Source organism: Schistocerca piceifrons, chromosome 2, assembly GCF_021461385.2.
Source record: "Schistocerca piceifrons isolate TAMUIC-IGC-003096 chromosome 2, iqSchPice1.1, whole genome shotgun sequence".
Taxonomy (NCBI): Eukaryota; Metazoa; Arthropoda; class Insecta; order Orthoptera; family Acrididae; genus Schistocerca; species Schistocerca piceifrons.
In genome coordinates, this window is record NC_060139.1 from 641,474,118 (window position 1) to 641,489,107 (window position 14,990).

At 39.5% G+C, this 14,990-nt stretch overlaps 1 protein-coding gene across 1 annotated transcript; it reads left to right on the forward strand.

Moving 5' to 3' along the window:
- The first annotated feature begins 5,101 nt into the window (after positions 1-5,101).
- Positions 5,102-7,616, forward strand: LOC124775685. The gene is made up of 2 exons (XM_047250513.1): positions 5,102-5,285; positions 7,153-7,616. Exons 1-2 carry the CDS (start codon positions 5,102-5,104, stop codon positions 7,614-7,616), a joined length of 648 nt encoding a protein of 215 aa, XP_047106469.1.
- The last annotated feature ends 7,374 nt before the right edge of the window (positions 7,617-14,990 follow it).

Here is a 14,990-nt window from a genome sequence, read left to right on the forward strand (position 1 = left end):
ACTCTAAAATCTTTGCCTAAAGCTCACAAACTAGTTATCCCAATATGTCCACTAATAAACTTGACCAATGCACCAACATACTACTTAACTGGACAGCAATATAAAAACATTCTGAAAACAGAAAAACAAAGAACTCAACTTATTTAATAGAAAAAAATAAGAATTCAAAATGTACCGAACAGCAAAATTAATTTCACTTGCTGTAATTTCCATATACATTCACATTCCAGCAGAAGAAACCATGGACATCACAGAAAGAAATCTGCAATTACAAGGAAACATACTTGCAAGAAATATAAAGTAGTATCAGCCATATTCAAGCCCGTCGCAGAGAGAAACTACTTCACATTCAACAACAATTTTTCCTCTCAACAAGAAGGACTAGCTGATGTTTTCATCAGTCACATAGAAAATCGAATCTTTGATAAAGTAGTTTAACCAAAGCAGTAGAAAATAAAATATTAGTACACGCCTGTGTACTATATAATTTCCCTAATTGATGAACCACAGTCTCATATAAAAGAAATTCATGAGGACCTGAACACTACCACTCCAAAAATACGGTTCACCATTGAAACACAAACAAATGAAAAACTGAATTTCTTAGAGCTCATCATACACAAGAGAAACAACAAATATAAGTTCACAATTTATAGGAAAGCTAAAATCAAGAGCACCATCATTCACAACCAGTTCAGTCACCTCATAACTTACAGAGAAGCCAGTTTCATTTACTACACAGACTAAACAAAACACGAATGAACAAACATGACAACACAGAAGAATTGAGCACAATAAAAATTGTAAAGGAAAATGGGTATGATTCAAAGACATTAGATAAATAAACAACAAAGTACAAAAACATGCAGCACATAATCAGGGATCATAGATACACGCACGCACACACACACACACACACACACACACACACACACACACACACACACACACACACAGATACAACCCAACCCACAAGAAGTCAACAGACAGTAAGTAACAAATGGCACTTAATGACTTACAACAAAAGTCACACACAAGGTGAGCAATGTATTAAAGAGACAAAGACTCAACATGGCATACAAAACCAACAACACAATACAGAACAGACATGGAAGGAATGCCACCAACACTGACAAATACAGCCAGTTTGGTTTATATCAACTAACTTGCAACTGCTGTTAGACTGTGTATGTGGCGGCAAACACGCAGGAATTTTAGAACCAGGTCGGTACACAGGTCATCTCCAGACAGTGAAAAGTAACAGCTCACACCCAACATTTGCAGATCACCTGATGACACAGGCTCACCACACAGCGAACGTAGAAGATGACTTAAAAATTCTTGACTATTAACAACATGTGTCACAAATTAACACTAGCAGAAAACTGTCACATCCAAAAATAAGTACCCCAAGGAAACGAATACACATCACTGTGCAAGAAATCTTCTTTGCCACAATAGAAGATCTAAAAAGAGCACCTATCCGAAAAAATGCATATGCTCAACCTCTAAAATTAAATTCTCCTCTCCCTGTCCTCCACGCCAGTCATTCTACCTGCCTAACTCTGTCTCTTTCCTCTCCCCCCCCCCCTTCCACTCTCTCTTTTACTCTCTCTGTTTTATACCCACAGACACACACGAGCTGAATATACCAGACGTCAACAAAACTTTAAATACACGTGTCACATCCCAAACAAACATGCCACGAAAAGAATCTGTGTCTGGCAAACAAATCTCAGAACCTGAAGTTGTAACGACAACAGCGAGAGAAATAAACGCGTTAGCTCGACTCAAAGGAAAAAACACGACATCAAGAACCTGTAAGCAACACCCTAAATAATCCGACACATTACGATTCTGTCGGAAATGCTTAGCAAAAAAATAAAAAATAAAAGAAACTGGAAACTTTTATGTATTATTATTGTCCTGTTTCGTTCTAATTTCTTTCCAGACTGTTTATAATTTGACTCTAACGTAAGAGAGTTTCCCTTCTGCCTCCAGTAAACAAAGGGATTTTGTTTTGTGTGCCTGTGTCCACCTTACACTTTTTGGAAGATGCTCAGCTAATCCGTCCTTCTCCCTCCTACTCAGATGCAGGCCACCGTGATTTGTGTATCCTCATTTCCCAATCCCATCAACAGGTACAGTAAAAATATGAGACTTGTTTCAGTCAAAAGTTAGCAGTTTAGCTCTTTGTTTGCGCGGATGATAGGTGTTAGCTCAGGGCTGGTCATGTCGCTGCAAAACTTACATGAACCCCAAGCGTGTGTGTGCTGCTGCTGCCCCTGTTTCTTACAGGTCACCTTTAAAACTCTATGTTGCTAACCAGACTATCTTCTGCTCCTTCTACTATAAGTACCTGATACTTTTCGTCAAATTATCTACATAAAGCCCCTCTGTTCTGTCTCCAGATAAACACGAAACTGCATTTCACAATGCCCGTGAGCTGGTATGCTACACCTAGTTTCACCTGTAGCATTTGGCTTACATCCCCCTTGTGACTACTGCCTAGCAAACAGGATTCTTTTCGTTCTGTTTGATTTTTAACCGTCTTAACATTAAAGTTGTCCCTACTTATTTGCTGCATTCTGCATTGCTCAAAAACTACGGAATTACAAATGTGATTTCCCATTTTGCTTATTACTTATCACCTTTTGCCAACTCCCACTGTCCCTTTACCCCTTCAATCTATCTGATTCAAAGTACGCCATTTTTAATTCTGCCTAAAGGGCACAAATCTTTCTTCGCTGTTCCACGATTCTTTTGTCTCGACTACATAATCTACAATTCCACAGGAGAGCCTCATCTGATTGCCTGACAAATTTCTCCTATACTTACTAACCAGTGGCAACATCCACATTTGTTACACATGGTAACTCCTCTACAGTAAACTAAAGATACAAACACACAATTAAACTGTAATTAAGTAAGAATTGGTGAAAACGTATCTCTCGATGAACTTCGCAGCTGACTTCTAGATGAAAGGAATAAGTAAAATGCAAACACCTACAGATATTCGCTGAATGTAAGTTTTAGGTAGAAGAAGACGCTAAATGAATGACAAACTAAAAACCACGCTTTTTTTAACAACAGTCTTAAACTGACACTAACATGAATTCACCAACAGCTCTGTAATATAACCAGACAACCCATAACGACTAAACTGCTGTCTGACGTTAACACTATAATATAAACATGCCACAGATACAAAACTTACGTTTAAATTACAGAATACAGGAAACGAATGAAAACTAAAAAGCACGATACTTTTAACAACAATTATTGCGCTATAGCTTTTGCTGTATTGGGGACTGTGTGGATGACATTTTTTCAAATGTTTGATTCTATGTTTCAAGTGTCATAGATTTTACACACGAAACTGAATAGTCATTTGGTTCTCAGCTCCCTTAATGATTTCAGAAAATCCGAAGGAATATTATCTACTCATCAGCCTTATTTGGTCAAAATTTTCCAAAACTCTGTTAATCTCTTGCTGTAACAATGGATCACCTTCTTCAACGTCGACTTCCATTTATTCTTCTGTCAGTCATCAGACAAGTAGAAACTTTCAGTCTACTCGTTCCATCTATCCGCTCTTTCCTCTGCGTTTAACAATGGAATTCCAATTGCACTCTTAGGCTCGTTTCACACTGGGACACTTGTGACGGTCACCGGTGACGGTCACTGATAGAGATACATTCGTTTGAATTGGAGCATTCACACCGGGACACTGCACTGAGTCACCGAATCACGGTGACCCAGCAGTGACTCACCCTCGCCACATGTGACGGACACCGACACTGTGTTCGCTGCGGTCACCGCCGGACATGCATTAGCTTTAGAGATGGGTCGAACTCGTTGATTCCCGTGAACTACTTCATTCATTTCACTCTTTGCCGTGAAGCGCTCAAATGAAGTAGTTCATTCATGAAGTACGGAAGCCTGGCGAAGTTGCCCAGTTCGCCGCTCAGCCGCGGCTACGTTCGCTTCGCCTCGCTCGTACAATAAAGGTTCGTAATACTTCATAATTTTACCAACAGATGGCCAACTATGTAGTAACGTGCACGCAACGTTTTACGCTCTTACAGCGTCTGAGCTAACTTAAATAGAGCGTGGTCGAAGGGGACAAAGGAAAGATAAACAGAGAAGCCTGTCACATATAAAGAAGGTATTACATTTAATCTTGCTCAAAATTTTCTCATGAAACGCCCAAAAAAGTCTTTATCAGTCAAGTGAAACATTATTTGTTGTATTGATGGACTGAAAAACTAGGGCTTCCAACAAAATGCAGTCCAATTTCATGTTCCTTTTAAAATTTAATCCAAAATAGAGTGAGTATGTTTACCACTGTCACGAAGTCTATATATCTACGTTAAGTAATTATTCAGAAGTTTTCCTGTAGATTTTATTTTGTTGAGAATAATATAACCCTCCAAATTCAAAACGTAAACTGTCACCTGTAGTAATTGGCACGATTTCAGGTAAAATCCCTCTTTCAGTGTCATTAACAAAACTTTTATTTTCATATTGGCTGTGTGTGCTCACACAGCCAGCCTCTTCGTAATCTGTAATATTAATTTGTCCGAAAGCGCTGCCAACGGTAGGCTACCGGTAGACGCGAAGTATAACTGAACTGCGCAAATAATGACGGGTACTGATGTCAGCACTGCAGGAAGCAGCTGACGCTGCCTTTCCCTCGCCCCTCACCTTCCCAACCCCTCGCAAACCTATAGTTTCCCACAAACGCCGCGCGATTCGTCGGCAGGCAGTAGAGAGGGGATTGAAGTGAAGGGAGAATGAGTGACGTAACGCCGATGTAATGGGATGAGGGAGAGGGGAAGAGAGTGAGTGAACTTCAAGAAAGTGTGGAGTGTGTTATCTGTGAAGAGTTTGAAGTACCAGTTCATTGAAATTGAGTGGTTAGTTCACACTTCACCGGAGTGAAGCGTTCATTTGAACGACTCATTCACGAGCTCCCCATCACTAATTAGCTTGTATTGGAGTGTTCACACTGGGACACCGATCACAGACACAGCAGTGCAGAGTTGCCAACAGACAGGCAGCCGTTGCTGAGCCCAGTGGTTCTCCACACAGTGCAGCCATGAGTTTAGAGTTCATGAACACAGAAGATTTTATAAGTGAAGTGGAAAGTCGTCCCGTTATTTGGGATATGAAAAGTGATGACTACAGTAACAAAGTCATGAAAATGAAAGCGTGGCAAGAAATTATTACGAAGTTTGTGCCTGATTTCGATGAAAAGAGCATAGATGAAAGAAGCAAAATTGGTAAGTTCTGTATTCTTTTTTCACTTTAATACCGTATTTTTCGGACCACAGGAACAGCGAAATATATTTTCTACCCCTGTACGAGGGTAGGAGGTTAATAAGCTACAAGGAGAATGTTATCCCCCACCCCTTTTCTTTTGCATTACCAATAGCAAGTGTACTGTTATGCAGTCTCAACGCGAGAAGAATGGACAAAATGAATGAGCGCAGAAACCATGTACGCACCCCTACAGGGTGAATGAAAGTAAAATAAAATAAATAGTTTTATTTCAACATTTTCGTAACAAAATTAAGGGTACGTCTTTTCGTAGTCTAATAAGGCGCTCCGCCTTATGGTCCGAAAGATACAGTTAAAATATTATTCAAAACAACGATAATTTACGCATATGTTGTTACTATAATAATGAATTTTATTTATTTACCATAATACTATTGACTTACAAGTTTTTGACACCCGAATGAGAACAGTGCTCGTGCTTGGGTTCTGTTCAATTAGGTACACACAACTGTAATAGAAAAAAGTGCATTGTAATTATAATTTTAATTGCAAGTTTTAATCAGTTCAGTGAACGCAACAGTATGGTTTGTTACAGTTAACATGGTAATAATTGAACACTGCACATTTCAAATACAATTCCAATGAACATTTAGGCTTAACGACATTAATGTTCACATAACATTTCTAGCACTTAGATTTTTTGCAGCTGCCATGGCACTTCGCCTTCAGGGCTGATGAAGTAGTTTGCGAAATCTTCTCTGATACCGTTCGCAATATTTCCTCCACGGGCCAAGCAGGATGACATGTCCTGCAATCCCTGAATAGTTGACGTATCCTCAAACTGTATTCTATCACGATCACGCACAAAGTTATGGAGGAGGCAACATGTCTTCACAATAGACTCTGCCAAATCCAATTTAACATCCAGTGGTCGATAGAAAATGCGCCACTTGTTTGCAAGAATTCCAAAAGTACACTCGATGTACCTTCTAGCTCTGCACAGTCTATAGTTGAACACACGTTTTTTAATGTCTTAATACTTTCCACCATAAGGGCGCAAAATGAATTTTGACAATCCGAAACCTTCATCTTCTACTAACATGAATGGCATAGGTCTTTCAAACGATAATAACAGTTGTTTTGGTGCAGGTAAATCTAGCGTACCATCTTGTAGTTTATTATTTAACACTGTATTACGAAACACAGTTGAGTCGGACGATTTCCCATATGCTCCAACGTCTATAAATAAGAATTTGTACGTCGAATCACAAACAGCTAACAACAGAATGGAAAAATAGTTCTTATAATTGTAGTAGAGTGAACCACTGGAAGTGGGTTTTACAATTCTGATGTGCTTCCCGTCCACTGCACCCACACAATGAGGAAAGTTGGCCCTCTTATGGAATCCTTCAGCTGAGGCAAGCCATAGATCTTTCGAGAGGTCGTGAAAACATTTTAACTTCATTTTACGCCATATGGCAGAGCAAACGTCTCGTATAATATACGAGATAGTTGATACTCCAATTCTGTACCGAAAATGTAAGTCCATCATGGATGATCCAGCCCCCAAGTACCTGTAAAAAAAAGATAAAGCATATGGAGCAAAACTACAAAATTATGCAGGTTACACACAAGCATACACACGCACGCACACGTAGACATTATAGATAACCAGCTGAAACACCCGGCAACTATAATTTTAATAAATGTTAATAATTGTACTATGCCTATAACTTTCGCGTAAGTGACAAAGTTTCATCGCAATCGGATGAACGGTACGGCTGCGCATAAAATACGAACAAAACCAAACAAACATTCATTTTTATATATTAGATATTGCAATACTATGGTGGTTTTTGTGTGTTGCAGGGACAATGCCTCAAAGGAAATGGAAGAGCTTAAGGGCCAGTTATACCAGAGAGTTATTAAGGCAAAAAACAGAAAAGAGTGGTTCTGCAGCAACTGGTAGGAAGAAGTATATCTACTTCGACCAGCTGCGATTCCTAACAACTGACTGTAAGAACACTACTTCTAGTATTGACAATGATGATGATGAAGACAGAAATGAGTTTGATGAAGGAGAAAATTTAGAGCAGGAGGCAGGTGAAAAAACTGCTGAGCGACGGCAAAAAAGGCCACGTGAAAAGAAGAGTCTTGAAGAAGAAGATATCCTATATAACATTTTGAAGGAAAAGTGCGCCAGAAAAGGCAATTCATCACAGCAAGCCGACGAAGATAGCTTGTTTATGCAGTCTTTAGTACCTGAATTAAAAAAAGTTACCCAGTCATGCAAGATTGAAAGTGAAATCAGATTTGATGAATGTCATTATTAATGCCCAACAATATTACAGCGCTTCTGCTTCCTCTTCGTCCCAAATAGGATTTGCGCCGGTACCAAATTACGCTACGGGAGATCCGCATCACGACCGTGCATATCATGGAACAGTTCAAGGCTGCACTGGAGGACAGTCGAGGTTGTCCGATCAGTTACCAGCTGTGTGCTCGCCAGCGGCCTCCGAGTACAGTGACGAGTCCTTAATATACTTTTCAACAGCACAGGCAGAGAAACAATTAACTTAAAACTATCAGTGAAAGATTTACAATATTTTGTAATGTATATTAATACCAGTTAAAATCTGTAAAATGTGCTTTCAATAAAATAAAATAATACTACAGTGCCTACCTTAATGTAAGAGCAAGATTTTCCTCTGGTGGGATAGCCTTACTTAGTATAGTGTCTTTTCCTGTGATTGCTTCTTTCACATTTTCTAGTAGTTCATCAAATGAAGTTTTTGACATTCGAAAATACTGAAGAAACTTCTTCTCAGATTGTCTCAGATCGTCATAAAGGGTGTAATACAATCCTTTCTCCAGCCGATCGCGTAGCAGTTGACGTATGTATAATGAACGTTTTGTCTTCATTCTCCTCCTCCTCCTCCTCCTCCTCCTCCTCCTCACTACAAGTACTAACAACAGTTCCTCCTTGCTCGAGTGCATTTCACCAACTAATCAGTTGGCAACAGCTGCAGTGTGGGCCACCAGTGACCCAGGAGTGTTCGCCACAGTCACCGGTGACCGTCACAAGTGTCCCAGTGTGAAACGAGCCTTAATGGTACTGCCCTTGCTCTTAATTTCACCGATGGTTTTTTTTCTATATCCTGATACAGCCCTTCCAACGACCATTTCATTTTCGATATCTTCACAATTTCTTACAGGATTTTCCCCTTGATTTCCCTGCTCTTCCTATGTATTTCATTCCTAAGTGACATACATTTTCGTATTCTTGAATTTCGCTCAACATTTTTGTACTTCCTTCCTCCATCGGTCAATTGAAGTATTGTTGATGACGTTTGTTTATGGTCTATTTTGATACGAACAACCATATACGTGTTCACAGTAATTCACTCTATGCCATATCTTCCTGTTCATAATGAATACCACTCTCGTTTCATCATTTTCTGCTGCTGTTGATATTACACGACGTAAGTCTGACCAGATATATTTACCTTCTTTTCATTTCGCTTCACTGACCCTCAATCTATCTAAAATGAGTCTCTGTATTTTTCTTTATAGCTTCCCTACCACGCTCAAACTTATGAAATTCTACGCTCCGTCTCGTAGAATGTTACTTCTTGGTTGGTTATTCTACATTTCACCAATTCACATCCCCCTTGCTGTCCTCTCTCAAATATCCGAATGGGGGACTAATCCGGAATCTTTAGATAATGGAGAAAACGTCATGACATTTTCTTTTCTGTTGCACGATACATTTCCTGTGGATACACCTTATGTATGTGTGATGCAGTGGTTTTCATTGCCTTCCGCATCCTCATACCGTTGATCATTGCTGATTCTTCCACCTTTTAAAGTCACATTCCCACCCCAAGGCCAAGAGGCTGCTCTGAAACCGTCCGCTCCTCCCCCCTCTCTGACAACGCTGTTGGCCGGACGAGGGTGACTCCTTATGCTAGAAGTCTTCGACCGCCATTACAGTTTGTATGGGATGAAGTATTGGGCTCAGGACCACAGACTGAACTAGGTCTGCGATATTCCCTGTCGCCCCAACACTCTCACTCAATAGAGTGGAATCTCAGTAAGTGAGAAGTACCTCGTGGATACCTGTGATGAAGGTACCTGGAGTTATAAGAGTGGGAATGTGATAATTCCCTACAGCAGTGGTTCCCAACAGGTGGTCAGCGGACCCCCAGGGGTCCGCGGGTTATGCCAGAGGAGTCCACAAGATGCTATTAGAATAAAAAAATATATTAAATATATTTCGTATGATAACAGATTTTTTCTGTTTTTGGCCGCTTCCTGCATGAGCAGAGCTTTAGCGAACGGTAACTTCTCTAGAATTGGATAGAGGCAAATAGTTCTGCTGTTTGCCGTTAGACTGCCCGCGCTGCCTCTTTGCAGTTGACAACCGACAGTCACTTTCCACAGAAACTCGCATTTCAGACGACAGTCGGCCATTGTTAATTTATTGCCAGTGCTTTCACAAACCGTGTTGTTTACATATTTAATATTCTGCATTAAAACAGTAGTGTTTGTAAGGTGTTGATTTTCACGGAAGCTACAGTTCGCGTAGTTAAAAAAGGACGGTTCTTTAAAAAGTGGTTCGTTAAAACGAGATAGGCCTACAGATAAAGAGGAAGATGATGCATTTGCTGGTCAAGCAAGTAAGTCACTCTGTTTTAATTTTTTCCTGTCATTTTCAGTTCATGCTCAATTTTTATTTTTTTAGGGAATTTGTTATACTAAACACCCAGATTTGAAGACAAAGATTTTGAGCAATACTCAAAAATTAAACAATAACAATGATGGCTAAATTGAAAAAGTTTTAAGCTCAATATTTTTTAATAATGAATATGTCAATGTTTTTTCCAATAAGCAAAAATAAAAAAACGTATAAAAAGACTCTTAATTTGGCATTTTTAGGTACTTGATACTGTGATATGACAAGGTACCAATTATGCTCGATGAGGGGTCCTCGAGAAAATTTTTTTGGGAACCCCTGACCTACAGGAAGCGGTGCTTTATCACACGCAGATGAGCTTTCGAAGAAGCCTGTTGTGAGGAAGCCGCGCTAAATGAATGCTGCGGTGGAGTCAGTCGATAGAATTGCATGAGTTTTCCAAACCCCTCTTCTTTTGTTGAAGCCATTTTGACTGCCACTCAGTTTTTAGTTGTGTTTCATCCACCATATTAATCGTGTTTTAACAATCCGTTCCGGAAATTGTGACGATACCTAAGAGTTACTGGTTGTGTAGCTGCTCTTCCAAGCAGCATCGCATACGAGCAAACCAGTTGCGTGTTCACCTGCGGTTACTCGTACTTTAGATACCTATGCTACGTATGACTGTTTGAAAAAGAGACAGCTAATTCGCTGCAGATAATAACCTGTAGCTATGATCCTGCAGTCAAATCGTCTATGCATTGGCTAGAATAACGAGTTAACAAAATATGCAGAAATACAAAACAAAAGTTAAATGAATAATTTAATAACATGGGCTCTATTCTATCGTCTGTATTTGATGTGGACGACAGAGAATTATATTGAGTAATGTTTATTCAAGATAGGACATCTCAAATAAATGGGAAGTTGTTCTACGGTATTAATTTAAAATGCAGATAGAAAATACCCTTACCAAATGTAGCGAAGTTATGTTGAGAGTGCTACGAGAATGAGTGTTACGAGAAAGATGGCAAAATCCCCAACAAAATAGTCATCAACGACACATGAAAACTAAGTCTGTGTCGTAATCACAATATACGAAATATTCACCAGCTCAAAACAGTTCAGAGTTCAATATGATGATTTATAAATTAACACACACAATACAAAGACTAGTAACTCATACTCTGTATATCCTCAGTTCCGCGATACAAGTTGAAAAAGTTAGAGTTCTGCTGTGGAGCACATTCAGACCTCTCGACATACAAATTCCCTCGAGAAATTGCAGTCTGGTAGCGGTCAGAATTTGTCAACCATTCCATCAAAAACCACACAATACCACAGGCAGGCCTTCCTTCTCGACATACAAATTCCCTCGAGAAATTGCAGTCTGGTAGCGGTCGTTCACCGCTCAGAATTTGTCAACCATTCCATCAAAAACCACACAATACCAGAGGCAGGCCTTCCTTCTTACAGAACGAACATCCCAGCAGACAGAATCGCTTCCTTGCGCCTTTCATTCGAAAAGTCCCAGTCTGCACTTGACTCCTATACTGTTCTGTTACTGTCTACTTTTCCATTGACTGAAGGCTGTTCCCATCAAAACACACGCTTCTTATGTTCTTCGGACTTGATACGATTGTGCTTGAAAATTCCCCAGACTGAACTAATATATTACAACAATAATTAAATAAAGAAATGTTATAAACATTCGATCACTCTCAGACCATTTATATTAAATATTAATAAAGGACGGCCCACAAATAAATAATCCAGTTTTCCTGCACAAGTGCAGACACAATAAATGACAATAGGCTGTAATTAAATTTTGTTTAAACGATTATTTAGGCTTACTTGTCAGAGGCGTCTTTTGGCACTCTTTTGTAAAAATGATGTCAGCTAATGCATGCGATTGACCACTTCTTAAATTACTATGGTTTTGTATTATCAGTTGTAATTACTATTTAAATAAAGTTACTGCCAAAATAGTAAACTCTTCAGTAAATAAATACCGACGTATGACATAATGTGAGGTATTCATGCTATATTCATTTGCTGTGTAATTGTGGAGGATACACATTCTGACAAACATTTACATAATGAAAATATATAGAAAACGTAATAAATCAATAAATGAAATAGATGTTGGTACATTGCTTTCACAGATGACAGCTGCATTGAAATGCCATCATCTGAGATATCGTATGTTGGTAGCATGAAGCGTTTAAGAAGTGTTGATTCAGAGGTTCATTATGAAAATGCTTATTCACTGTGAAATATTGACTTCTGTAGTTTTAAAGATGTATAAAATATTGTTGTGCCATTGGATGCAGTTCATTTTTCTGAGATCGCAGATGTATTCAGATTTGCATTAATACTTGACAGCGAATTATTACAGATTCTCAAAGAGCTGTAAGAAACCATCTTTCAGTTTGTCTGACACTAGGCCGTTGCTTAGAGCATAGCCGGCCTTCTTAAGCGTTAGACGCGTCGTCCAAATTTTCCGAATCAGAATTTTCCCCACACCTGGCCCTTGCACCTGAGTCGCCTGTACCAGTTGCTTCGACTTGCCCAGTCGTGGCGCTTTGACTGGGGCAGACAAGCTGCGCGCTGAGCTCCAGGTCCCCACAAGCAAATTCAGCTTACCTCCTACCAACAGAAGGCGACCAAATCGCTCGCCTACATGCGCATAACGTTACAACGTTTGCTGACGCACGAGCTTAGTGAAACTGACCTATAAACCCCACCAGAACTGGGAGCTTTCCCCTGCTCCAATATGAGCACAATGATTCATGTGACCTAAGTCGTTGAGAGAGACTCCGTGAGTCATATTTCACCGAGGAGGCTTGTCAGATGTCCCACTTCCTCTGATGGCAAATGTGCGGCTAGCAGGTAATAAACGTAATCACTCATGAGGATGGTATTAGACTTTTTGTTGACTGCCAGTTGAAGTTCCTTCATAGTAGGGAAAACATATAATAAGCAATCCTTCATCGTGGGACGAAATGAAATTGCTGAAGAGTTACTTGACGGTGGAACAGTTGTGTTCGAAAGTCTTCTACCCTGGATGTATTTCTGAGGTACGTTTCATGTACCTAAATCTCTCCACTTGCCCCAAAATGAGTACTTAAGCGAGGCACAGGATCAGTTTTGTATTGTTTTAACCCTTTATTTGGCAAATGGTGAAAATAAAAACAAAAAAAATTTTCAGTGCTTATATTTATCAATTATGCTTAAAGAAATACAATTCAGTCAGTTTTAGAAATTTTTGACAAAAATTATGAAAATTATGAAATGTTGCTTAAAAGTAACATTGCCAGCAGTAGACGACATTTACACATACTATAGAAAAAAGTGTTTGCCAATAACCTCAAGCAAAAGGTTCCCTGTATGTGAATAACTTAATTTGTAAACACATTTATGGATTCCTGCTGTGTAATAGAACTGTTTCATTTTCCATTCTAGTTCTTCTTGCAATGGAATTTTTGAAACAGTTCCTCTTTGGAACGAGGCACAATACTTGATTGCATTTTGAACACATGACTGTAGAATATCCAGATGGACAATAACGACGACCTTTGGGACCATATACAGACCAATGCTCCATATTATCAAATCGGACATCTTGTGTAACAGTCGGAGCTGTTGGCTTCCTCCTCTTCTTTTGTGGTGGTGTTATGTCTATTGAGGGCCTTCCTACTTTCCTTTTCCCTGAAAACATCAAACCATTGGCAATATCTGCCCTGAATGACTTCAATGCGGTCTTCTTGTCCAGAGATTCTCTTCGAAACACCAGCCAGGCATTTACAACACTCAGGTCTAGGATAAATCCAAACAATCTCATGTACCAACGCCTAGTTTTCGTTGGTACTCTGTAGAGCTCTATCAGCATACCAGCAAGATCAACTCCTCCCTTATGCTTGCTGTACTGACGTAAAATACTGGGACAGGGCACATCAATTCTTCTCTTTTCATTACTGTCCCATTGTTTTACAGTTGAGAGTGGTTGGACACCACAAAATGAGCTTACAGGTGTCACGATTTTATTGTCTGCCCACCTTACTAAAATGAGGTCTGAGTGACTGTCCTTCTTGTAGTCATAGCTGCCTCGTCCTTGTTTCAGTAACTGCTTCTCGTCTTGTAGAGGACAGTTCTTTATTAGGTTCTTCCTTATGGTGCCCATGGACTCAATGTTTTAATTTTTTTAAGTATGTTATAAGTTCAAGGGTGCAATAGAAATTGTCAAAATAAACTCTGGGAGAAATACCACGTGGAGAAATATCAAGTGTAACCACAACTTGTCCTCCAATTCCAAATACTTTCTCGTCATCAGCAAGATCAGTTATCATCCCCTTGCCAGTATAGGGAAGAAAATCATAGACAACTCCAGACACACCAGCACGAACAAAAATCTTAAAATCCCACTTGTGTGGCTTGTTTTGAATATATTGGCGCAAATTACCTGCTCTTGTACCTTTATATGGAACCATCATCTCATCTACAGAAAATTCCGACTCTTGTTTCTGCTCACGGCGGTTCTTTACAATTGACTCAAGAACAGGTCTTATTTTGAAAAGTCTGTCAGAAGATCTCAAGGCATTCTCATTGTTCGTAAAATGCAGGTATCGGCGGAGTTTCTGAAAGCGCTTCAAACTGAAAATGCTGGTGATTTTTTCATAATTCATTGAATGAGACCAATAGTCAGTGTACGAAGGCATAGAAACAAGACCCATGCATATCAGAACACCGAAAAATTGTTCCATTTCATTTATATTGGTGTTTACTGGCGTGGTAGTTCGTTGCACAGAGTATAAGTTCGTTTCCTGCACAATTTTGTCAATTAGTTCTGAATCAAAGAATCTTCTAAAATAACCCAGTGGTGTATTGCCTTCATCAGAAAACACAGGAGAGAGACTTTCTGCCCTAGCAGTCATATCTTCCTTTACCCACCTGTATGTGACTGCTTTTGTAATTTTCTTTTTCACTTGACTGGCACTTGCACTAGAAGTATTCACTGCAGAAGGTCCTTGCA